The sequence below is a fragment of the Schistocerca americana genome, chromosome 2 (genome assembly GCF_021461395.2).
Source record: "Schistocerca americana isolate TAMUIC-IGC-003095 chromosome 2, iqSchAmer2.1, whole genome shotgun sequence".
Classification (NCBI taxonomy): Eukaryota; Metazoa; Arthropoda; class Insecta; order Orthoptera; family Acrididae; genus Schistocerca; species Schistocerca americana.
In genome coordinates, this window is record NC_060120.1 from 604,829,082 (window position 1) to 604,855,806 (window position 26,725).

The window sequence follows — 26,725 nt, forward strand, 5'->3', positions numbered from 1 at the left end:
CCCTTGAAAATTGTAGATTAGTATATAGGTATAATCTTGAATTGTGTTGTCCACAGACAAATTTTATTTAAAGCTGTTGCTTTCAATTTTCAGAGCAAGTTAACACAATGGGTCCACTTATAGACCAAGAGCTCGAAAGAGTTGATCGTAAGCATGCTCAGCTTACACAGCTGAGCACTGATCTTGTGGAGGCCCTCAACTTGTACCATACCCTAATGAGAGAGCCTGCACCAATGAGCGGGCAGTACCATACAATGCCTAAGCTTTTCGGCTACCCACATCAAGCCCCAGCGAATGTGAGTATATACAGCAGTGTGTTGTAATACCTTTAAGTAAGCTTCTTTATAGTATAGCTACTCTTCATTTTGTCTTTATTTATGCATCTTTGTAATATAATGTGTACCTACATTTTTAATTTTGTCAACTATATACAAAAAGTATATTAATTCTGCTGAAGAGTTCAAAGACACAGTGGCACCCTACAAAAACTGAGGAGGCAGTTGTGTACACGTAGGTGCACGAAAATTGCAGGGTTCTGCCACTTTCAAAATATAAATAAGAGGAAGCTAAATTAATATGAGGGGAATATAATCCTGTTCAAGACAATAGTGAAATTGTGCAGTACTTCCTTATGAGTTAGTACGTAACTGTAACAAAAAGAGAGACGTCAGTAAATTGGTTATCTATTGGTTATCTAAAATAGAGTAAGACAGAAGAGGTATACAAACAGTCAGTAGTTTGTTTGGATGCTGGCCTACACATTCATAGATGGATAAAATCTGCATTATAGGTTTCCAGTTAACTGCCCTTTGTAGTATTGGTGTAACATGTGAATCGGATAGCACTGAAGAATGTAGGGCTTTATTTTGAAGGGCCTTGAATTGTGTGTGTGAATAATCTCCAAACAGCCTTCCTAAATACATGAGTCACACATAAAATAATGCACTACATTTTATTTCCTTCAACAGTTAATTACTGAACACAATGAACGTACACACAATAATATATTCCATCCTGGATTTTCCATTGTTTGAACACACACATAAGAAAGAATTATGTTTGTTCTACACTCCCTACTTTTCTACATAATCTCTTTCCCTGTATTGATTTAATCACCCGGGATGTTATGGTGCTGAAGTAAATGGAAGCGCTTCTCGAGTTTGGGTAATGTGTTCACATATGTCTCTTGGCATCACAAAAGAGCAAATCAGCAAGCTGCATCTTGTCAGATGTGGCAGTATGCTGCAAACCTTAGAGCTCTGCCAAACCGCCTTCATCTACATAGATACTATGCAAACCAAAGTGCAATGCATGGTGGAGGATACCCTTACTACTACTAGTCATTTCCTTTCCTGTTCCACTTGAAAATAGTGAGGGAAAAACAATTGTCTGTGTGCCTCCTTATGAGCCCAAATTTCTCGTATGTTACCTTGTTGGTCCTTATGTACTATGTATGTTGGCGGCAATAGAATCATTCGGCATTTGACTTCATAAGCTAGTTCTCTAAATTTTCTCAACAGTGTTCCTCAAATAGAAAATTGCCTTTCCTCCAGGGATTCAGATTTCAGTTCCATTTCCATAACACTTATTGTTGTTCAAACTTACCAGTAACAAATTTAGCAGCCCGCCTCCAAATAGCCTCGATGTCTTCCTTTAGTCTGACCAGGTGCATGTCCCAAAGTATTAAAGAGCAGGTTGCACCAGCATCCTGTATGTAGTCTCCCTTACAGATGAACTGCACTTCCCTAGAATTCCCACAATAAACTAAATACAACCATTCGCTTTCCATACCACATTCCTCGCATGCTCGTCCCATTTCATATCACTTTGCAACATTATGCACAGATATTTAAATGACTTGACTGTGTCAGGCAGTACACTAATAATGTTGTATCCAAACATTTCAGGTTTGTTTTTCCTACTCATCTGAAGTAACTTACATTTTTCCCATATTTAGAGCTAGCTGCCATTCATCATACCAACTAGAAATTTCGACTAAGTTATGTTGTATCTTCCTACAGCCACTCCACTATTGACGCCTTACTGTAAACCACAGCGTCATCGGCAAACAATTGCAGGTTGCTGCCCATCCTATCCCCCAAATCCCAAATCATTTATATACAATGTAGGAAAAGATAGATTACTACTTACTCTAAAGAAGACACACAGTTGCAGACAGGCACAATTAAGACACTTGCATAAAGTTTTCGGGCATGTCTTCATCAGTAAAAAACACACACGCACACACCCACGTGCGTGCGTGTTTTTTTATTACTGATGAAGACGCAAGCAAGCAAGCAAGCACACCTCGTGCATACATGACTGCTAACTCCAGTATCACGGGCCGGAATGCAATCTTTTTGGTAATTAGCAATCTGTCTTTTCCTATGTTGTTGTTATTCCTACCTGGAGTTTCCATTGTTTGAAATCTTTTATGTATATAGAGAACAATGGTCTTATCACAGTCCGCTGGGGGCATTCCTGATGACGCCATTCTCTCTAATGAACACCCGGTGTCAAGAACAACACATTGGGTTCTGTTATTTAAAAAAAGGCTTTGAGAAACTGACATATCGGTGAACTTATTCCATGTGCTCATACCTTCAACAGCCTGCAATGGGGCACTATAGCAAATGCTTTCTGGAAATCTAGTAGTATAGAGTCTGCCTGTTGCGCTTCATCCATAGTTTGCAGTTTGTTTGAGAAAAGGACAAGCTGAGTTTCGTAGGAGTGATGGTTTCTGAAACTGTGGTGATTTTTTGGACATAAGCTTCTCAGTCTCAAGAAAATTTATTGAATTCGGACTGAGAATATGTTCAAGAATTCCACAGCAAACTGAAATTAGGAATATTGGTCTGTAATTTCTTGAAATGACCTCAGCCTCTTTGCTCAGGTACTAACTGTTCTTCTGCAGCTGCTCTATAAACTCTACACAGATGTTTTGTGGTGGTTCCCTACAGTTTCTTTCTCTGCAGTGAGAGATTCAATGGTGGCACACTGCTTATAATGTACATCATGTACAGATGCCAGTTTGAAATGTTGCTGCAGTTATGCTACCTGCCAGAGGAAACAGAAAGTTTGTGCACACACTCTGGAAACTTCAGATATTGCATACCTAAAGTTTTGAGTTTGTACCATTGTTGTTGGCTGAGGGAGAAAAAAATTTGGTGCATTACTTTCTGAGTGACCTTTGTACTTTAAAAAATCTTCTTGGGAAGAGTCATGAAACCAATGCACACCATGAAGTAGGGCAACCAAAATTCAGTACTCAATGTGCCTGTCAACCAGGATTATTGGCCTCTAGTGGTATGTTAGATGCAAACCTTAACACAAGTTTGAAACCATTGGTCCTTTGGTGTATTCCAAATTAACTATGAACCATTAACTATTTTTACACATACATTTTAATAGCTCAATTACTCACTGTATGTCCTATATGGTTTGATCTTCTTACGGACAACCAATTAAAATCGTAGATTGCTACTCACCATAAAGGTGAGGCATTGATTTGCTGACAGGCACAACAAAGATTGTTAAACACTGAGCTTTCGGCCAAAGCCTCCTTCAGAAAAGAAAGGAAAAGGGCACTGACACACACAAAAGTAAGAAGAAAAAAAAAAGGTAGTCAATCTTCCCACGCACATGGGTGCTATCTCCAGGCTCCCAGCCTCTCGAAGCAGACTGCAACTATTGTGTTGAACAAAAACGACAGTCTGGAGTGGGGCAAGGAAGGGGGAGGAAGCATGGCAGGTACAGATGGGGAGAGAGAAGAGCACTGTGTGGTGAAGCTTGCAGGGACTAGAAGGCAGCAGGACAAAATTGCTGCTGTATGTCCAGTTTTTGTTTCATCTCATTTGATTTTAGGAAACCAAAAGGAGAACACATTTTGCGACACCATATCTAGTGGGCTACTTGAATCTGCACATGTAACAGTCTGAATGGCTGACTTTAAAGCTAATTAACTCGGAAACGGCACATCACGTCAGATTTTTCTCTTAACAATTATTTCTCAGCACAACCCACCCTTCGAGACCGTTACAAGCTTTTCAGACTGTTTGTGACTGCCCTGTATAATTTGAGTGAAGCCATTAAAATGCTGAAAGATATTAAATAGTTAATGTTTACTTTAAAACATGATCTATCCAGAGATGGGAATTGAGCAAGATTAATATTTGTGACATTGCAGCATAACTATCTTTAAAACTGGAGTTCCATAGCCATTGAAAATGAACACGTGCATACTTTCACAAACCAGCTTCAGATGTCATCTACTGTTTCCATTTGGCAAGAATAAAATTTCTGCTAGTACAGTATCCAGCCTGCCTTCAACTGAAGTAATTGATGAGAGAATAAAAATGATAGCACTTGACAAAGAGAAAGTGTATGCACCAACTTTAGTGCAAAAACGAATCTCTTAAGAAATCCCTGAGTATCATAATAAAAGAATTATGTCCAGTCTTGAAGAGTCTTAAAGTAAAGAAATTAATGGTCAACTTTCAATGTTTTATATATACATGTCAATTCAGGACAAGAGTAGCTAAAACTTCATTAGTGAAAATACATTTGTAGCACAAATTTTCTATTGCCATTTCATTATAAAATTTAAAAAGCATAAAAAAATTAGTTATACAGTGAAATTAATATCTCTAATTCCTTAAAAGGCATTTAAAAGAAATGGATAATTGTAAATGATATTGCATTAATAGTAGTCTGTGGTCTGAGATTCCTATCAATTGCACAATTATATGCATACTTTACAAAGTATTAAGTTAAATTTCGTGCTTTTGAAGTATGCAAATTGCCAGGATGGTAACTACAGAAAATTGTGATTTTTGTCATTCCTGAATAATTTTCACATGGTATCCATAAATTCTTGTAAAGCAATCTCCCTGTGGGTTCAGTCGAGTAAACCATGCTGTTCTGGTTGTATTTCTTGTTACTGTTATAACTGAATGCTTATAAATGAAGCTCAAGTCCTTGGAATAGTACTAAATATTTAAACAAATTGAGAACTACACAAATGAGTGGATGGGAGCAGAATTTTCACGTATCTAGTTTACTGGCATCTCATGTATTAAGGTAAGATAAGTGACATGTTAACTGTTAAACTTTTTAGCAACTTTTCTGTCATAGATAGCCAAGCCTTCATAAGCACCAGTAAATTGTTTTGAAATGATGGCTATAGAATATGCTACGAAAAACCAAAGTGTGTATTATATGTCTCCACAAGAGATGCTACTGTTTTTAAGTGAAATGGTCATCAAAGAATGGCAATAAATAAATATGAAACATTTTCATATAAAAATTAATGACACATTCTCACAAAACTGCTGGTAAACTTTTCGGGATGTGAGGTTGTGGTCCAAGAAACTCTTCTGTTCCTGACGTTTCGTCAAAGACTGCACTGGACATCTTCAGAGGCGTTCCTCTGCCGAGTCTTGCTGACTCGGCAAGACTTAGTGGAGGAGCGCCTCTGATGATGTCCAATGCAGTCCTGGATGAAACGCCAGGAGCAGAAGAGTTTCTTGGACCACGACCTCACACCCTGAAAGATTTACTAGCAGCTATGCCATTTGGTTGTGAAAGACTTCATTCTATGAAAATTCTCACAAACATTTAAATGTGCATACACTGAAGATTAACAGACAATTTTACAACATTTATACACGTGATATTATTGCACTGCAGAAATCAGAAGCCAAAAGTTCATGTAACACTCTCATTATTTTATATTATTAATCATATGTTGTCAGTTGGTTGTACTAAGAATTTAATCAGTGGAATGGGAGTTGGCCACCAATAAAAGTATACTTGAAAACCCAGTGAAAGGGACACCACAAAAGTGTGATGTAAAAGGAGAGTTTCTTTTGTGTACTTCTATGTTTGCCCATTATAACTGCTTACAAAGTTCACATTGTGTGTGGAAACAGTGTATGAAAATGAAAAGGAAAGATTTGGTGCTTTAATTTTGGCACATGTCTGCCATGCCTTTAAGCGGTGCAAGCTACTGAAATTATAATTTGGAGTAACAAAAGTTAAGTGCTAAAATGTTGTGCATTTACAAACCATTTACACAGAGAAGCCAAAAAAATTGCACATGTTCACATGTTCAATAGAAATGACTGTGTACCATCAGCATTTTGTAATGAAACAATTTTTTTATCTTTTTTTTTTCTTTTCGGATTTTACTTTGATAATTTATGAACAGGCATACAATGGTGTACCAATGGGTGCTCCTTTCCCCATGGGAATGCCTGCTCAGCAGCCACCACCTCCACCATCAGGGCCACCACCACAACCACAGTACAGTTATGCACCCGCTCCACGCCCTGACCAGTACCCAGTGCCTCCGCCAACTGGTTCCATGACACTGCCACCCCAGTTTCACTTGGGCCCGGCTGGCCCTAGACCTCGTGATGAGCAGCAACAGCATCAGGTACCAGGACCACCACCGCAGCCACCAGGCACACAAGGGCCTTATCCACCCAGGTGAGTACAGCTTAGCAAGTTGGTTCTATAGTATGAATTTTCATCATTACTGTTGTTGGATCAGGCTCTTTTTTTTTTCCTTGTGAATGCTCCAAGGAGGAGGAACAGCTCATAATAAAGACAAATAATTCGGGTTTACTCACAAAAATAGTATAGGCAGTATTGAAACTAAATTGGTTTAATTTGATCTGTCATACGTAGGCTACAACTGGGCATAAAAAAAATATGACAAATTAAAAAACTGTAGCTCCACTACAGATTTTTGAAATTGTATAAACTGCAAAAGCAAAGTAAATTGCAAGTCAAATTAAAGAGGCCAGTTTGATTTTTTTAAGATAAGGAAAATTGTATTGGAGGTTATCCAGTCTTGTTTTAAATTCATGGCTGCTGAGGTTAAAACTCCTTGTGGATTTCCCTTTAAGATTAGACAGTGTATGGTTGTAAAGCAGAGCACTTGTGCACAGGCAGCTGTTAAACCCATGTTGTGCACAGAAGATATGTAAACAGGCATGCAGTTGGACTGGAGTCACTCTGGGAAACAGAACTTAGTATCATTCTTAACTGGGAAGATTTGTCAGAAGTGAAAATAGCATCCAATGTACTCTAAGGAAGTGAGATAGGATCAGTGAAATAGTACTTAGTTCTCTGAGGTCATTTGCAGTCGACACTGTTGTCTACAGGAAGGTAGGTTACGTCAGTAGAAAATTGTAATATGCAAAGACTAGTTGCTGATCAGCATAAACACACAAACCAGTATTGTTTCATGATAGGTTACCATTCACTGGAGTTTGTCACAAACATCAGGTCTCCAGTCAGTTTAATGTAATAAGGCCACATAACTGTAGTTGTGGGGAAGGCAGGTGCTGGTCTCTACTGTCAGAAGGAAGCATGATCCACTCTCAAAGGTGATTTAAGAAATATATCACTTCCTTTGACACCTCACATAAAAGCATTAATGGCAAATTTGTTGAAATTTGGGCTTAAAAGGAAGATATTAGCAAATTTTCGTCTGGGTGAACCATCTGTAAATGAAATAGGGAAAATAAAAACTACTCTGGTTCTCCTGTTACCTTCAGCCTCACACCATACATTGCCATGAAGGCTACAAATGTAGATGTGATGGACATAAAGTGTGCTGACTCCCTGCATGTTAAACAAGTAGCCTAGGACAGGTAGCATGCCTGTGGGCTACAAGCAGCAGTCTTGCTTGTGACTCAAGTTGAAGCAATTTTACTGTATCAGAAGGTGCGTGTTGCTAGTATTCTTGTGCTTATTTTGTAATTTGTTTACGGTATTGTGAGTTGAAGACTATGGCGATAAGGTGGTGTTAAGCATTACAGTTACTCATATTTGAAGAAGGAGGAGAAGAAGAAGAAGAAGAAGAAGTGCCCATGTATTTCGTTACAGTTTGCAGATCGGGCTACAGGAAAATTAAATGTAAACATTTTATTACATCTCAAAAAAACAAAGTAAAATTTTCCAAATGGGTCAGAGCAAAATCTCTGAAAGACGGAGATCTGGCTGATAATTGTTTTGTGTGTGATTCGCATTTTGGTGAGGAACTTGTCACAAAAGCAGACTTGTTAGCCATTGATAGTAAATAAGTTAAAATTCCAAGATAAAAGTGGTCTCTAGAACCAGGAGCGGTTCCTTATTTATTTCTCAATGTACCGAAATATCTATCAAAATATTACACAAAAGAATCACCAGTAAAACATTCATCAAAAGAAAAGCCACAGCAAAGAAAATATTGAACAAGAAGTTAAAATGTGTGTGTTTCGTCTGTCAAGGAAAATTTATGGAACAAATTGGTATCAGACACACGAGTAATACTTCAAAAAAGGACACCGACTTTTATTAAACCAATGATTACATAATAAAATAACAGCAGCCAATACCGAAATCAGTCACCTGTAAAAGCAGATCTCAGATGAAAAGTGTAAGAAGACTTAATAAATTCGATTATTCTAAAATCAGTATTGGGGGTGGGGGTGTGTAACTGGTAAACAATGTGAAAAAGAAATGCTAATTGAAAAAAATAAGGGAATGCAGTGTGATGATGAGTCTCTTCTGGACAATGTACTCTCAAAAATGAAGTCACCGAAAGGATACAGGCATTGTTTGAAACATGAATTGTCACCACTTCAAGAAACATGTCCGACATGCTCTCATATGGAATCAGTACACATGCTGTGGAAGTAATTAAGACTTATTTTCGGAAAGAACAAGATGAAAACATAGTTTCTCTTCTACTCACTTTGTTGGAAGTCTAGAATTGTGCAAGCTTAAATCTGTATTATTGTGCTGTAAACAAATTGTTATTACATCTATGAAGTTTTGTTGTCTGTTGTACAATCCTGGTACATTGGCTTAACTAAATTCACTTTTCTGCTCTCCTATGAGTGACGTTTCTACCCAACCAGATACATTGATAGTCATGATGTTTTTAGTTTTCTTTCCAATTGCACATCATCTGTGCCGGAGGAAGAAAGGTTTTTCCTTAAAGTTGTATTTTAATTGAAGTTTCCTCCATATAATAATTTAGTAAAATACTTGTTTGAATTTGTATTATTATTCTTCGTTGGGACTTTACTCCATGTGTTGACTGGAACAACTTGTCAGTCATTCCACAACAGTTAAACTTGAAGGGACACAACTATTAACTACTTTTATTGTGACTTTGTTTCATTGATATTCAATGTCGTACGTCGTGATTATGATGATTAATGGTTATAGTGTTGGTTATATGAGCACGAAAGTTTTTTTTATAATTAGGTTCACTGTTGTGTGTAAACTTGATTTATATGTGCTTTAGACATTAATTAAATTATTTGTTGTTGTAAAATCTTGAAAGTATATAGATTTGTGATTTTTTTTTTTTTTTTTTTTTTTTTTTTTTTTTTTTTTTTTTTTTTTCCTTTTGTCAGTTTCTTTGCAGAAAAACTGCTTCAGCATGTTTCAGTAATATGGTTATGAACCAGTAGCTATAGCTCTTTCCAAATGAATCCTTCCATTTCCTTCATCCTTTGGGCAGATGTCAGTCCTGACTTATTATTTTATTGTTCTTGTTCTTGTAGCAGTGGAATGTCTACCTTCCCCCATCATGGTGGACCACCTACAGTGTTCATGAGCCATCCTCATGGAGTGGCATCAGGCCAACCGCCCCCTGCTGGCGTCACCTTCTCACCGAGGGGACAGCCTCTCTTATGAAAAAAAATTCAGCTAACTGGTGTGAACAAGTAGGACCATGTTGCTAACTGCAATGTTACCATTCATTCTGTAAGGCTTCTGGAACAAACGTCTGGTCATAATGTAGAAGGAATGAGATGAGAAGGGTGCTTCGTATATCTTACAAATGTTCAAATTGTTTCAAGAAAATTGGGTCTCCATTGCAAGTAATCTTTGAGTGAAGCTGCTGTTACAGAAAATTTCATATACAATCTTCAGATGCAGTTTTTGTCATAAAGAATGACTGTTTCCTTGGAAATACTGCCATTATATGGAGTTTGTGCATGTATCAGAGTTAATGGCTTAAATGTTAGGCATTGAGATTTTATTATAGGTTCTGCTCCTGAATTTATCTGCAGTGTCAGATTACTGTTTTGAAGTATACATTTTATATACATAATTTGTCCTCACAGTATAATTTGTTATAAAGCTTCATATGTTTATTTATTTCTTACATTTTATGCATAATTTTATAATGGCTGGTAAACCAGCCATCAAACTGATTTTAAGCACAGTCAGTCAATCAGTGCAATATTTATTTGTTGCAGACAATGATTGTCTTCACATTTGCAGTGCTGTGATGAATACTTAATTTTATGATCAAGGTCTTCACTGAAATGTGTGTGTTAAAAGCAACTTAATGAAACATTCCATGTGAGTCACACTTGTGTTAAAGTGTCTACTAGCTTTGGGTCGTGCAGTAGCTGTGGAGTTCATGGTTAACCAAAGTTTCTGTAGCCCAATTGGAAAAAATATGTAACAATACTTCAAGCTTCTAATTGCTTGAATTTTAACAGGCAAATGTATAAAATATACATATACATACTTACATACCATGCAAATTTTCATTGCTGTAAATGTTTTTGATTGTAAAATTGTACATAAAAATTTTAAAAAAATGGTTTGCTATGTTGTATTAAATTGTTGCATATGATGTAGTATTAAATTTTTAAGTCAGCCTTAATTTTAAGTGTGTTTTTATTAATAACTGTAGTGCTTAAAACTTCTTTGTTGAAATATTGTACAAATAACTGAAAATACAACTTTTTTCAGAATCTTCTAGTCTCAGTAAATGTGGATACATATTAAAAAATGATAGCCTATTGTTTTGCCTATAGAAATTGTCAAATTGAACACAAGATTTACAACTTCGAAGTTGCAGTACTATTTGCATAGAAATACTTTAACATCGATTTGGAAAGGTATACAATTGCAACTGCAGGAATCATCCTATTCTTTTTAAACGTTATTGGAATTAAAGGAGGGACAAAATTGTCTTTCTTTACAAGAGTCGTGTAGTCAAAATAAAAATGACACTCCTGAATAATACCACACGTACTATACTCCGTTCATCATAAGATTAAACCTCTTGTAAGCATTACACTATGTATTCCAATATAATAGAGGGAAACATTCCACGTGGGAAAAATATATCTAAAAACAAAGATGATGTGACTTACCGAACGAAAGCGCTGGCAGGTCGAAAGGCACACAAACACACACACAAAATTCAAGCTTTCGCAACAAACTGTTGCCTCATCGGGAAAGAGGGAAGGAGAGGGAAAGACGAAAGGATGTGGGTTTTAAGGGAGAGTGTAAGGAGTCATTCTAATCCCGGGAGCGGAAAGACTTACCTTAGGGGGGAAAAAAGGACGGGTATACACTCGCGCGCACACACACACACATATCCATCCACACATATACAGACACAAGCAGACATATTTAAAGACAAAGAGTTTGGGCAGAGATGTCAGTCGAGGCGGAAGTGAAGAGGCAAAGATGATGTTGAATGACAGGTGAGGTATGAGTGGCGGCAACTTGAAATTAGCGGAGATTGAGGCCTGGTGGGTAACGGGAAGAGAGGATCTATTGAAGAGCAAGTTCCCATCTCCGGAGTTCGGATAGGTTGGTGTTGGTGGGAAGTATCCAGATAACCTGGATGGTGTAACACTGTGCCAAGATGTGCTGGCCGTTCACCAAGGCATGTTTAGCCACAGGGTGATCCTCATTACCAACAAACACTGTCTGCCTGTGTCCATTCATGCGAATGGACAGTTTGTTGCTGGTCATTCCCACATAGAATGCATCACAGTGTAGGCAGGTCAGTTGGTAAATCACGTGGGTGCTTTCACATGTGGCTCTGCCTTTGATCGTGTACACCTTCCGGGTTACAGGACTGGAGTAGGTGGTGGTGGGAGGGTGCATGGGACAGGTTTTACACCGGGGGCGGTTACAAGGATAGGAGCCAGAGGGTTGGGAAGGTGGTTTGGGGATTTCATAGGGATGAACTAACAGGCTACGAAGGTTAGGTGGACGGCAGAAAGACACTCTTGGTGGAATGGGGAGGATTTCATGAAGGATGGATCTCATTTCAGGGCAGGATTTGAGGAAGTCGTATCCCTGCTGGAGAGCCACATTCAGAGTCTGGTCCAGTCTCGGAAAGTATCCTGTCACGAGTGGGGCACTTTTGTGGTTCTTCTGTGGGGGATTCTGGGTTCGAGGGGATGAGGAAGTGGCTCTGGTTATTTGCTTCTGTACCAGGTCGGGAGGGTAGTTGCGAGATGCGAAAGCTGTTGTCAGGTTGTGGGTGTAATGGTTCAGGGATTCCGGACTGGAGCAGATTCGTTTGCCACGAAGACCTAGGCTGTAGGGAAGGGACCGTTTGATGTGGAATGGGTGGCAGCTGTCATAATGGAGGTACTGTTGCTTGTTGGTGGGTTTGATGTGGACAGACGTGTGAAGCTGACCATTGGACAGGTGGAGGTCAACGTCAAGGAAAGGGGCATGGGGTTTGGAGTAGGATCAGGTGAATCTGATGGAACCAAAGGTGTTGAGGTTGGAGAGGAAATTCTGGAGTTCTTCTTCACTGTGAGTCCAGATCATGAAGATGTCATCAATAAATCTGTACCAAACTTTGGGTTGGCAGGCCTGGGTAACCAAGAAGTCTCCCTCTAAGCGACCCATAAATAGGTTGGCGTACGAGGGGGCCATCCTGGTACCCATGGCTGTTCCCTTTAATTGTTGGTATGTCTGGCCTTCGAAAGTGAAGAAGTTGTGGGTCAGGATGAAGCTGGCTAAGGTGATGAGGAAAGAGGTTTTAGGTAGGGTGGCAGGTGATCGGCGTGAAAGGAAATGCTCCATCGCAGCGAGGCCCTGGACGTGCGGAATATTTGTGTATAAGGAAGTGGGATCAATGGTTACAAGGATGGTTTCCGGGGGTAACAGATTGGGTAAGGATTCCAGGCGTTCAAGAAAGTGGTTGGTGTCTTTGATGAAGGATGGGAGACTGCATGTAATGGGTTGAAGGTGTTGATCTACGTAGGCAGAGATACGTTCTGTGGAAACCGAGCGAAGTGGCGCAGTGGTTAGACACTGGACTCGCATTCGGGAGGACGACGGTTCAATCCCACGTCCGGCCATCCTGATTTAGGTTTTCCGTGATTTCCCTAAATCGCTCCAGGCAAATGACGGGATGGTTCCTTTCAAAGGGCACGGCCGACTTCCTTCCCTGTCCTTCCCTAATCCGATGAGACCGATGACCTCGCTGTCTGGTCTCCTTCCCCAAAAACAACCAACAACGTTCTGTGGGGGCTTGGTAACCAGCTACAATGGGGCGGCCGGGATGATTGGGTTTGTGGATTTTAGGTAGAAGGTAGGGGTGCGGGGTGTCGGTGGGGTCAGGAGGTTGATGGAGTCAGGTGAAAGGTTTTGCCGGGGGCCTAAGGTTCTGAGGATTCCTTGAAGCTCTGCCTGGACATCGGGAATGGGGTTACCTTGGCAAACTTTGTATGTGGTGTTGTCTGAAAGCTGACGCAGTCCCTCAGCCACATACTCCCGACAATCAAGTACCACGGTCGTGGAACCCTTGTCCGCCGGAAGAATGACGATGGATCGGTCAGCCTTCAGATCACGGATAGCCTGGGCTTCAGCAGTGGTGATGTTGGGAGTAGGATTAAGGTTTTTTAGGAAGGATTGAGATGCAAGGCTGGAAGTCAGAAATTCCTGGAAGGTTTGGAGAGGGTGATTTTGCTCCCACCACCACCTACTCCAGTCCTGTAACCCGGAAGGTGTACACGATCAAAGGCAGAGCCACATGTGAAAGCACCCACGTGATTTACCAACTGACCTGCCTACACTGTGATGCATTCTATGTGGGAATGACCAGCAACAAAATGTCCATTCGCATGAATGGACACAGGCAGACAGTGTTTGTTGGTAATGAGGATCACCCTGTGGCTAAACATGCCTTGGTGCACGGCCAGCACATCTTGGCACAGTGTTACACCGTCCGGGTTATCTGGATACTTCCCACCAACACCAACCTATCCGAACTCCGGAGATGGGAACTTGCTCTTCAATAGATCCTCTCTTCCCGTTACCCACCAGGCCTCAATCTCCGCTAATTTCAAGTTGCCGCCACTCATACCTCACCTGTCATTCAACATCATCTTTGCCTCTTCACTTCCGCCTCGACTGACATCTCTGCCCAAACTCTTTGTCTTTAAATATGTCTGCTTGTGTCTGTATATGTGTGGATGGATATGTGTGTGTGTGTGCGCGAGTGTATACCCGTCCTTTTTTCCCCCTAAGGTAAGTCTTTCCGCTCCCGGGATTAGAATGACTCCTTACACTCTCCCTTAAAACCCACATCTTTTCGTCTTTCCCTCTCCTTCCCTCTTTCCTGATGAGGCAACAGTTTGTTGCGAAAGCTTGAATTTTGTGTGTGTGTTTGTGTTTGTTTGTTTGTGTGTCTTTCGACCTGCCAGCGCTTTCGTTCGGTAAGTCACATCATCTTCGTTTTTAGATACACAATGTATTCCTCCGCATTTGCTGAAAAATCATTGGATTTTGTTTCGTGTGTAGTTTACGCCAAACTATCTTGAGTACAGTCAAGTACGATAATGAGGATACATTTTATGCTGTGGTTACCCATACATCCACTCAGCGATAATACGATACAACAGCTTTACTGGCACTTTTAACTTGGACAGCACTGGCCAGCTATCTGGTCGAATTAACCTGCAGTCATGTAAACAGTTGTAATAAAGATGTAAAAAGAGACGAGCAGAGAACAATATAACCTTGAATGTCATTTAATTTTTGAAAAAAGGAAATAATTGTAAAACTCAGGCAATATGCTTTTCAGGGGATCTAATTGGAAACCTAGCATGCTCTCAATCTTAGCTAACATAGTTTTGTAATTAAAAACAAGTGTGATAAAAGTACCTGCCTTTAACAAGGGTAATTTTTTTGCATGAGCTGTGTGTGGCATAAAAGTGCACTGCTTGGATTTCACCATGTAGTTAAATATTGAAGTCACTGAAGGTAATACTGTTAGTCGTCTGGTAATCTTTAAACTCCTTCCATATCAGACTCAAAGGAATACAGCAAGTTTCAATAAACAGGCGATCAGCAACAGAATCCCATGCCATCAAAAAGCCCACGTTTCCTTCTCCTCTTTTATGACATGGTGTTCTGCATTTCACCATTGTTTGGCAGTGACATGTCACAAAGCTTCATGCATTAGCTCCAGCTTGTTTTGCAGCTTAAATGTCTCGTTATTTCTTGTGACAAATCCCTTAACTTGGCTCCAGATCAATTCTGTTGGGTTCAGATTGCAGTGTTAAGGTGACAACTGTAAAAGTGCGGCATCTGTACAATGTGCTCGAAGCCGTGAAAATTACAGTTTCCCAGTGTGCTCGCTGCCGTCGTTGGATAAGCAGCTGCAGCAGCAAGTTGTATACTCCTAGCTCACTCATTTGTTACATAGTTTAATTCTTAATTTCTTTGCGTGTTTTTGGTACTTGCATTGTTTAATTCATAAATTTCTGGCATATTATAGTATTTGAGAGTTGTAGCATCGCGTTTTAGTACCTGAACAGTGTAAAACCGCGTAGTCTCCTTCCGCCGCCGAGCAGTGTGTCAGCAGTGCGCAAGTAGCAGCATTACTGTATTTACTAGGCAATCTTGTATTTTAATAACCGTTTAAATTTTGTGTCGATTTGTTTGCGCTCTCTGTAGATTAGTTCAGACATTCTTTGCACATCAGTTTTCAGCATGGATAGGGACTGCAACTGCTGTGTTCGGATGCAGGCTGAGTTGGCATCCCTTCACTCCCAGCTTCAGGCAGTGTGGGCTTCGATCACACAGCTTGAGGCTGTTGCCAATGGGCATCACTGTGGGGTTCCGGATGGGGGTTTGTTGGGGACAGCCAGCTCGTCCCACGCATCCCCCGATCGGACTACAACTGTGGTTGCCCGGAATACTGCCCGCATTGAGGCTGATCCCTCACCTGTGCTAGAGTGGGAGGTCGTCTCGAGGTGTGGCAGGGGGCGAAAGACATTCCAGAGGGCTGAACGGAAGGCCTCTCCAGTTTGTCTGACGAACCGGTTTCGGGCTCTGTCTCAGGCTGATACTGATCTTCGGCCTGACATGGCTGCTTGTCCTGTTCCGGAGGTTGCCCCTCAGTCTGCGAGATCTGGGCGGTCGCAGAGGGTGGGCTTACTGGTAGTTGGGAGCTCCAACGTCAGGCGCGTAATGGGGCCCCTTAGGGATATGGCAGCAAGAGGGGGGAAGAAAACCAATGTGCACTCCGTGTGCATGCCGGGGGGAGTCATTCCAGATGTGGAAAGGGTCCTTCCGGATGCCATGAAGGGTACAGGGTGCACCCATCTGCAGGTGGTCGCTCATGTCGGCACCAATGATGTGTGTCGCTATGGATCCGAGGAAATCCTCTCTGGCTTCTGGCGGCTATCTGATTTGGTGAAGACTGCCAGTCTCGCTAGCGGGATGAAAGCAGAGCTCACCATCTGCAGCATCGTCGACAGGACTGACTGCGGACCTTTGGTACAGAGCCGAGTAGAGGGTCTGAATCAGAGGCTGAGACGGTTCTGCGACCGTGTGGGCTGCAGATTCCTCGACTTGCGCCATAGGGTGGTGGGGTTTCGGGTTCCGCTGGATAGGTCAGGAGTCCACTACACGCAACAAGCGGCTACACGGGTAGCAGGGGTTGTGTGGCGTGGGCTGGGCGGTTTTTTAGGTTAGATGGCCTTGGGCAAGTACAGAGAGGGCAACAGCCTCAACGGGTGCAGGGCAAAGTCAGGACATGCGGGGACCAAGCAGCAATCGGTATTGTAATTGTAAACTGTCGAAGCTGCGTTGGTAAAGTACCGGAACTTCAAGCGCTGATAGAAAGCACCGAAGCTGAAATCGTTATAGGTACAGAAAGCTGGCTTAAGCCAGAGATAAATTCTGCCGAAATTTTTACAAAGGTACAGACGGTGTTTAGAAAGGATAGATTGCATGCAACCGGTGGTGGAGTGTTCGTCGCTGTTAGTAGTAGTTTATCCTGTAGTGAAGTAGAAGTGGATAGTTCCTGTGAATTATTATGGGTGGTGGTTACACTCAACAACCGAACTAGGTTAATAATTGGCTCCTTTTACCGACCTCCTGACTCAGCAGCATTAGTGGCAGAACAACTGAGAGAAAATTTGGAATACATTTCACATAAATTTTCTCAGCATGTTATAGTCTTAGGTGGAGATTTCAATTTACCAGATATAGACTGGGACACTCAGATGTTTAGGACGGGTGGTAGGGACAGAGCGTCGAGTGACATTATACTGAGTGCACTATCCAAAAATTACCTCGAGCAATTAAACAGAGAACCGACTCGTGGAGATAACATCTTCGACCTACTGATAACAAACAGACCCGAACTTTTCGACTCTGTATGTACAGAACAGGGAATCAGTGATCATAAGGCCGTTGCAGCATCCCTGAATATGGAAGTTAGTAGGAATATAAAAAAAGGGAGGAAGGTTTATCTGTTTAGCAAGAGTAATAGAAGGCAGATTTCAGACTACCTAACAGATATAAACGAAAATTTCTGTTCCGACACTGACAATGTTGAGTGTTTATGGAAAAAGTTCAAGGCAATCGTAAAATGCGTTTTAGACAGGTACGTGCCAAGTAAAACTGTGAGGGACGGGAAAAACCCACCGTGGTACAACAACAAAGTTAGGAAACTACTGCGAAAGCAAAGAGAGCTCCACTCCAAGTTTAAACGCAGCCAAAACCTCTCAGGCAAACAGAAGCTAAACGATGTCAAAGTTAGCGTAAGGCGGGCTATGCGTGAAGCGTTCAGTGAATTCTAGAGTAAAATTCTATGTACCGACTTGACAGAAAATCCTAGGAAGTTCTGGTCTTACGTTAAATCAGTAAGTGGCTCGAAACAGCATATCCAGACACTCCGGGATGATGATGGCATTGAAACAGAGGATGACACGCGTAAAGCTGAAATACTAAACACCTTTTTCCAAAGCTGTTTCACAGAGGAAGACCGCACTGCAGTTCCTTCTCTAAATCCTCGCACAAACGAAAAAATGGCTGACATCGAAATAAGTGTCCAAGGAATAGAAAAGCAACTGGAATCACTCAACAGAGGAAAGTCCACTGGACCTGACGGGATACCAATTCGATTCTACACAGAGTATGCGAAAGAACGTGCCCCCCTTCTAACAGCCGTGTACCGCAAGTCTCTAGAGGAACGGAAGGTTCCAAATGATTGGAAAAGAGCACAGGTAGTCCCAGTCTTCAAGAAGGGTCGTCGAGCAGATGCGCAAAACTATAGACCTATATCTCTGACGTCGATCTGTTGTAGAATTTTAGAACATGTTTTTTGCTCGAGTATCATGTCGTTCTTGGAAACCCAGAATCTACTATGTAGGAATCAACATGGATTCCGGAAACAGCGATCGTGTGAGACCCAACTCGCTTTATTTGTTCATGAGACCCAGACAATATTAGATACAGGCTCCCAGGTAGATGCTATTTTTCTTGACTTCCGGAAGGCGTTCGATACTGTTCCGCACTGTCGCCTGATAAACAAAGTAAGAGCCTACGGAATATCAGACCAGCTGTGTGGCTGGATTGAAGAGTTTTTAGCAAACAGAACACAGCATGTTGTTATCAATGGAGAGACGTCTACAGACGTTAAAGTAACCTCTGGCGTGCCACAGGGGAGTGTTATGGGACCATTGCTTTTCACAATATATATAAATGACCTAGTAGATAGTGTCGGAAGTCCCATGCAGCTTTTCGCGGATGATGCTGTAGTATACAGAGAAATTGCAGCATTAGAAAATTGTAGCGAAATGCAGGAAGATCTGCAGCGGATAGGCACTTGGTGCAGGGAGTGGCAACTGACCCTTAACATAGACAAATGTAATGTATTGCGAATACATAGAAAGAAGGATCCTTTATTGTATGATTATATGATAGCGGAACAAACAATGGTAGCAGTTACTTCTGTAAAATATCTGGGAGTATGCGTGCGGAACGATTTGAAGTGGAATGATCATATAAAATTAATTGTTGGTAAGGCGGGTACTAGGTTGCGATTCATTGGGAGAGTCCTTAGAAAATGTAGTCCATCAACAAAGGAGGTGGCTTACAAAACACTCATTCGACCTATACTTGAGTATTGCTCATCAGTGTGGGATTCGTACCAGATCGGGTTGACGGAGGAGATAGAGAAGATCCAAAGAAGAGCGGCGAGTTTCGTCACAGGGTTATTTGGTAACCGTGATAGCGCTATGGAGATGTTTAACAAGCTCAAGTGGCAGACTCTGCAAGAGAGGCGCTCTGCATCGCGGTGTAGCTTGCTCGCCAGGTTTCGAGAGGGTGCGTTTCTGGATGAGGTATCGAATATATTGCTTCCCCCTACTTATACCTCCCAAGGAGATCACGAATGTAAAATTAGAGAGATTAGAGCGCGCACGGAGGCTTTCAGACAGTTGTTCTTCCCGCGAACCATACGCGACTGCAACAGGAAAGGGAGGTAATGACAGTGGCACGTAAAGTGCCCTCCGCCACACACCGTTGGATGGCTTGCGGAGTATAAATGTAGATGTAGATGTAGATGTAGATGTTTCTATGACAAGTGTCATGCTGGCTCATGAGAGACCACATCTGTCCTACAAAACAATGGGCATATTGGAACAAAAATATTTGATTTTTCATTTATCTCCCAGAAATTTGTGTAATGTTTTTCTTAGCTTCAACAATATTTTACAAAATATCGATAATTAAGACTGTGATTTGTAATGAAAACCAGAAATTTGCGCGTGATGTGTAATTATAAACTAGAAGACATGCACTTTTCTTGAAAAAATGATGGTTAAGTATGATTTAATTACCATATATTTGATGAATTTCATATTTAAATGATTTAGGTATTGAAACAGAAAAAGTCAGCTCCAACAGGTTTCAGACCGCTGCCCAGTAGCCTACTCTTATACTAATCGAGAACTCTGCCAATTACACCATGGATATAATTTACAAACTACTAACTAAATTTACAACAGAGTGTTTCTCAAAAAACTTCAAAGCTGATTTTTCTCTGTAATGTGAAAAACATTAAAAACAACTTGTTTCTAGCCGTTAATGGCATTCTGTGCACGTGTTTCACCATGAAGCAGGAAGCGTGAAAATTAATAGCTAAAGTATGCTTAAGAAAAATGTTGACGGCCGTTGATAGATCTGAATGTCTTAAAGTTTCATTTACAATGAGACTGTAATAAGATATCTAATTGACAAGTTGGAACTACTTCCAAGGTCAGAACAGCAGCAGTGTATGAAAGCTACAGTTGCTGACCAATCGTCATGTTTGTGTTTGTTTGCATCAGGTTTATTCTGATGGTGAACGAAGTATATTGTTCAGATTTTGACACGTGCTGTAGACTTGAGTAGTTTTGTATAGTGCCTGAAATTATGCTAAAATACACTGTCTGACAAAATTAGCAAAGTACACAAAAGGGGAGGAGGAAATTAAATGAAACTTCACAGCATGAGAGGGTATGTGATTTTATTTCAGTGGATACATAACTGTCAGATTTACAAAAAATTTAAGTCTGAGCACACTTAGGAGTATGTCGTCACTGCCTCCTCTGCCCTTGATGCATTTGTGGAAAGTGTGTTGTAAAGTTTTGTATCCTACCCTGAGGCAAGCTGGCCCAAAACTGTTATAACTGGTCCTTGTCATCCCAGATACGGGCACTGGGATGCAGTTGATGTCTGAACTGGTCCCATGTACATTGAAGGGGGACAGATCTGGGTATCTTTCAGGCCACAGGAGTACCTCGACATCATGCACACAGTTTGAGACATGTTCCATGTGTGGATGAGCATCTTACTCCTGAAAAATGGCACCACCATACTGTCACATGAGAGGTAACAGTCGAACATATGAAGTCTGACATACCATTTTGCTGTCAGTTCGTCACTATCAGCTGAAGTCATGTTCGATGGCTCCCCACACCCTGATGCCAGGAATAACATCACAGTGCCTGTCCAAAGCATGGGGCCATTCTCCTGGTCACCACCATACTTGCCAACAATTGTCATCTGGGGTAGTACAGAATTGAATTTCATCACTGAACACAATGCGACGCAGTTAATCAGCAGTCCATACTTCCCTGTCATGGCACCACTCAGAGCACTGGAGGTGTTAATGATAGCCTATGCATGGGACCTTAATTACCTAGTCTGGCTGTTGCTACTCTCTGACTAATGATGTGGGATGACAGTGTTGCAGGGAGTCCATTATTTGTTCTCAGACGGCCAGGCATGGATGTGAAGGGGTTACAGTGTGCTTGGTGCACAGTACAGCGATCCTCCTTTGTGGTAATCAGATGTGGTCGACCAGAACCTTGTCAGTATGTCTGCCCCCAATTCCCCTGCTGTTCAACATCGGATCACTGTCACATCCAAGTGCCCCACAAATCAGTTATTACACAATTTGACCAGCTTCCAAATGGACACGCAATGAGGCCCCTTGCAGACTCTGCCAAGTGTACGAAGTTACATTGACATCTGACATGTCTTCTGTGCAGTTCACTCTTTCTTTCTGCAGGCAGTGTAGTTTAGAAGTGAATATTGTTTATTGTTCTGTATTCAAAGATTGCTCTCCATGCATAATATACTGTGACACAGTACAGCAACGTATGAAACATCACACAGTAGTATGTTACATCTTTTCTGCTCTGTTTGGAACAGTGTCTGAATAACGCGCATGTGGCATTCACACACACACACACACACACACACACTAACACACTGTATAGCTACATTGAGCCATACTACACTTCACTGCCTCCCACATTGCAGTTCTGTCACAGTGTACCTGCACAGGTGTGTGTGTGTGTGTGTGTGTGTGTGTGTGTGTGTGTGTGAGAGAGAGAACTCAAAAAACAAAACAAAAAAAAAGAAATTTGCTTGAAGGCTAGCAAAGTTTCCAGTTTGCTTCTCAGTAACCCAACACCTCCATTATAATTTACATTCTGCCACAACTTTCTGAACACACTAAATCCTAAGTTTTTCATTAAGTGTAGTGTTGAGGGAAAGGTGGAAAGTCTCTTGTCTAGCCATCAGTTTTAGTGGATTATTCTTGTGTGGACCTGGTGGCCAATGAAGCAGTTTGTAGATGTCTTATCACAACTCTGTTTGTCATACATTTTCTTTTGCTGATGACTGCTGCTTAAAACTAATTTATCTCAATTGTTAACCAGTAAAGGGTTGCTTTGTCATACTTCAGGTACAGAACTGCAATTTTGGTACCTCTTGCACATTCAGACTTAAGAATTTGTTTTTAATAAAATAAGTTTATTTGTTGAGAATTACACATATTTACACACACAGCATATCGTACAAGTGACATATGTACATATATATAAAACTTAAAATTATTGTACTTTGGAAACATATAAAAGTAAAGGTTTGGGTTTGATTAAAGCTCAATTTGTGTACATTTGGCTTACTGCAAGTCAGTGCAGGGATTTCACACTAAACTTGCGGTCACTATATTATTACTATCTTCTTCTCCTTCTTGTTCATACCGTTGTTTCGGTAACATTCCTAAATGTGTGTGATGGGTTGGCCGGTCAGTGATTCTTAATTGCTTCTGGGATGAGTAAATAGTTGTCTTCTGAACATGTGCTTCACTCTCCACTTGTCCTAAAGACAAAGAACGATTATAAGAGTCATGTCAACCGTACAAAAAGGCATATTCTGCTGTATAACAGTTTATTCACAATTATTCACATGCAGTGTGTGCCATACCATAGATGTTATAACAGAATATTTCTTTTAACTTTAATTACATGTCCGTATATGTATTTCTCTAAATCATGAAATGAAGAAGAGTTGCAAACTGCAATTTTTCCAACTTCATATTCAGTTAGGTCGTCCCTCCCCCTCCTGCCTTTTCCCCTCTTTCAGCACGCACATTTCATTACTGTTCTGATATTCTGAAACAAGTATCACTCGTCTTTAAAACTTTTTTTTTCCCCCCCCAAAATCACAGTTAACCTCTTAAAACTTTGTATTGAAGCTTTTGGTAGGTTATTATTTCTCATCTAGTAGATAAATGTTATTTAGGATATTCTGAAGAAAATGAGAAGTGGTTACAGTATTAGTCCACTTGCAGATCGAGCAGTATGTCCATGGACTTTATGACATGACAAAATAAAGCAAAGCTCTAATGAACCCGAAAGTTGGTTTGAAAATCGCAGTGCTTTACTAGGCATGGCCTGTGGGAGATGGTACACTGTGGGCTCCAGACCACTGTGGTACTTAGCTTTTTCACAGGCACATCGCTAAATGTGAAAGAAGCAAAAGGAAAAACTCGCAAGTCAGTTTAAATCTCATCCCTTGTAACTCACACCATATTAACGTGCAAGATAGTGACTCTTTCTGTTGATTCTAGCATATAGAGAGACCAATGCAGAAATTTTTTTCATTCACCAAAGTTGGTGTGGCAGCCAAGTAAACAAGATTAAGAGCTGTGATGAGATGCTGTCACTCTGATTTCACTTGCAATTGCTATTGTCTTTAATAATTCACAAGTATCTAAGTAAAATCATTTTATGGGTCCCTACTTTTTAATTGTTGGGTTTTTCTATCAGATTAATGCTAGCTTTTTAATCTGTGTTGCAGTAGTGTGTATGGAGATGGCTTTCCTTTTGCTTAAATATACAGTATTCATTCAGAGTCAGAATGTCATAGACTTAACATGCAGTTGGTTTTCATAGCTATCAGTGTCTCTCACTGCAAGCTTAAGATTTTCCAACTTTACAGGTTGATAATTAATTTTGTCCATTATACACACAACAAAAAAAGTTTTGAATCACCCCGGTTCCCAGAACTCCTGAAGACAGACGTTGACTGTGGATATTGTATCACAGACACAGTACCTTTGACTGTTCAGAGATGTCGCTATACCCGCCCAAAGATGTAAACAACCATGCATGAGCAGTGCCTATTATATGGAGGGGGTCCGACAGCCAATCAGTTCCAGTCATTCTACCAAAAAGGAGCTACACAGCTCATGTTGTCTGTAGTTCAACCATGCCTAGACGGTCAATACCGCAGTTTGATCGCGTCCGCATTGTTACTTTGTGCCAGGAAGGGCTCTCAACAAGGGAAGTAGTTGGGCATCTCGGGGTGAATCAAAGCGATGTTGTTCGGACATCGAGGAGATACAGAGAAACAGGAACTGTCGATGACATGCCTTGCTCAGGCTGCCCAGGGGCTACTACTGCAGTGGATGACCGCTACTTATGGATTATGGCTCGGAGGAACCCTGACAGCAACACCACCATATTGAATAACGCTTTTCGTGCAGCCAGCCACAGGACGTTGTGTTACGACTCAAACTGTACGCAGTAGGCTGCATGATGTGCAACTTCACTCCCAATGTAATGGCTGTACAATATGTGAATACCATCCTCCGACTGATAGTGCAACCATATCGGCAGCATATTGGTGAGGCATTTGTCTTCATGGACGGCAAATTCGTGTCCCCATTGTGCACGACTTCCTTCAGGATAACAACATCGCTCTACTAGAGTGTCCAGTATGTTCTCCAGACATGAATCCTATCAAACATGCCTGGGATAGATTGAAAAGAGCTGTTTATGGACAACGTGGCCAACCAACCTCTCTGAGGGATCTACGTCAAATCGCCGTTGAGGAGTGGGACAATCTGGACCAACAGTGCCTTGATGAACTTGTGGATAGTATGCCACGATGAATACAGGCATGCTTCAATGCAAGAGGACGTGCTATTGGGTATTAGAGGTACTGGCGTGTACAACAATCTGGACCACCACCTCTGAAGGTCTCGCTGTATGGTGGTACAACATGCAATGTGTAGTTTTCATGAGCAATAAAAAGGGCGGATATTATGATTTTGTTGATCTCTATTCCAATTTTATGTACAGATTCTGGTACTGAGGTGATGCAAAACGTTTTTCATGTGTTTTAGGGCTGCTATTTTAATTGAAGGGGTCATGGAAGATAGTGCCAATCATCAATCCCGTATTGATTTTGGGTGCATCACATGCTGGTAACAAGTATTTTCAAATGTACCACTACACGATGGTGTCTTCTATATAAATTGGTCTGTCTTATCAAACAACCGAAAATCCTGACTGGAATAACAGTTCGGAAGGAGAGATTGCTACTCATGACATAGAGGTGATGTTTAATCGTAGACTGGCACAGTGAAAAAGTATGTGTGTGTACGCACACACGCACACGCACACACACACGCACACACACACACACACACACACACACACACACACACACACACAGGGTGGTCCATTGATTGTGACCGGGCCAAATATCTCACGAAATTAGCATCAAACGAAAAAACTACATAGACCGAAACTTGTCTGGCTTGGCCCGCTAGATGGCGCTGCCATAGGTCAAATGGATATCAACTGCATTTTTTAAAATAGGAACCCCCATTTTTTATTACGTATTCGTGTAGTACGTAAAGATATATGAATGTTTTAGTTGAAACACTTTTTTCTCTTTGTGATAGATGGCACTGTAATAGTCACAAACATATGGCTCACAATTTTAGATGAACAGTTGGTAACATGTAGGTTTTTTAAATTAAAATACAGAATGTAGGTATGTTTGAACATGTTATTTCAGTTGTTCCAATGTGATAGATGTACCTTTGTGAACTTATCATTTCTGAGAATGTGTGGTGTTACAGCGTGATTACCTGTAAATACCACATTAATGCAATAAATGCTCAAAATGATATCCGTCAACCTCAATGCATTTGACAATACGTGTAACGACATTCCTCTCAACAGTGAGTAGTTTGCCTTCCGTAATGTTCGCACATGCATTGACAATGAGCTGACACATGTTGTCAGGTGTTGTTGGTGGATCACGATGGCAAATATCCTTCAACTTTCCACCGGGGACGTCAGATCCGGTGAACGTGCGGGCCATGGTATGGTGCTTCATCGACCAATCCACCTGTCATGAAATATGCTATTCAATACCGCTTCAACTGCACGCGAGCTATGTGCCGGACATCCATCATGTTGGAAGTACATTGCCATTCTGTCATGCAATGAAGCATCTTGTAGTAACATTGGTAGAACATTACGTAGGAAATCAGCATACATTGCACCATTTAGATTGCCATCGATAAAATGGGGGCCAATTATCCTTCCTTCCATAATTCCGCACCATACATTAACCCGCCAAGGTCGCTGATGCTCCACTTGTCGCAGCCATCGTGGATTTTCCGTTGCCCAATAGTGCATATTATGCCGGTTTACGTTACTGCTGTTGGTGAATGATGCTTCATCGCTAAATAGAATGCGTGCAAAACATCTGTCGTTGTCCCATAATTTCTCTTGTGCCCACTGGCAGAACTGTACATGACGTTCAAAGTCATCATCATGCAATTACTGGTGCATAGAAATATGGTACGGGTGTAATTGATGTTGATGTAGCATTCTCAACACTGACGTTTTTGAGATTCGCGATTCTCGCGCAATTTGTCTGCTGCTGATGTGCGGATTAGCCGCGACAGCAGCTAGAACACCTACTTGGGCGTCTTCATTTGTTGCTGGTCGTGGCCGACATTTCAGATATGGCTGAAAACTTACTGTTTCCTTAAATAACTTAACTATCT

General features: G+C 41.1%; 2 protein-coding genes across 5 annotated transcripts in view; one reads left to right on the forward strand and one right to left on the reverse strand.

Annotated features, from left to right (window-relative positions):
* The window catches only part of LOC124593739 (signal transducing adapter molecule 1), a 52,095-nt gene extending 41,371 nt beyond the window's left edge, over positions 1-10,724 (forward strand). For 3 of the 4 annotated variants that reach the window (XM_047132071.1, XM_047132070.1, XM_047132073.1), the window contains 3 exons: positions 94-296; positions 6,209-6,489; positions 9,567-10,723. In XM_047132071.1, the coding sequence (XP_046988027.1) occupies positions 94-296; positions 6,209-6,489; positions 9,567-9,699 (617 nt within the window). In that variant the 3' untranslated portion in view covers positions 9,700-10,723. Of the gene's footprint in view, positions 1-93; positions 297-6,208; positions 6,490-9,566 lie in introns of all 4 variants that reach the window. The other variant, XM_047132072.1, reaches the window with a different exon arrangement.
* An 11,668-nt stretch (positions 10,725-22,392) lies between these two features.
* Positions 22,393-26,725, reverse strand: part of LOC124595925 (ankyrin repeat domain-containing protein 6) — a 674,032-nt gene continuing 669,699 nt past the window's right edge. The window contains exon 15 of the mRNA XM_047134839.1: positions 22,393-22,731. Coding sequence (XP_046990795.1) covers positions 22,556-22,731 — 176 coding nt within the window. The 3' untranslated portion in view covers positions 22,393-22,555. The remainder of the gene's footprint in view (positions 22,732-26,725) is intronic.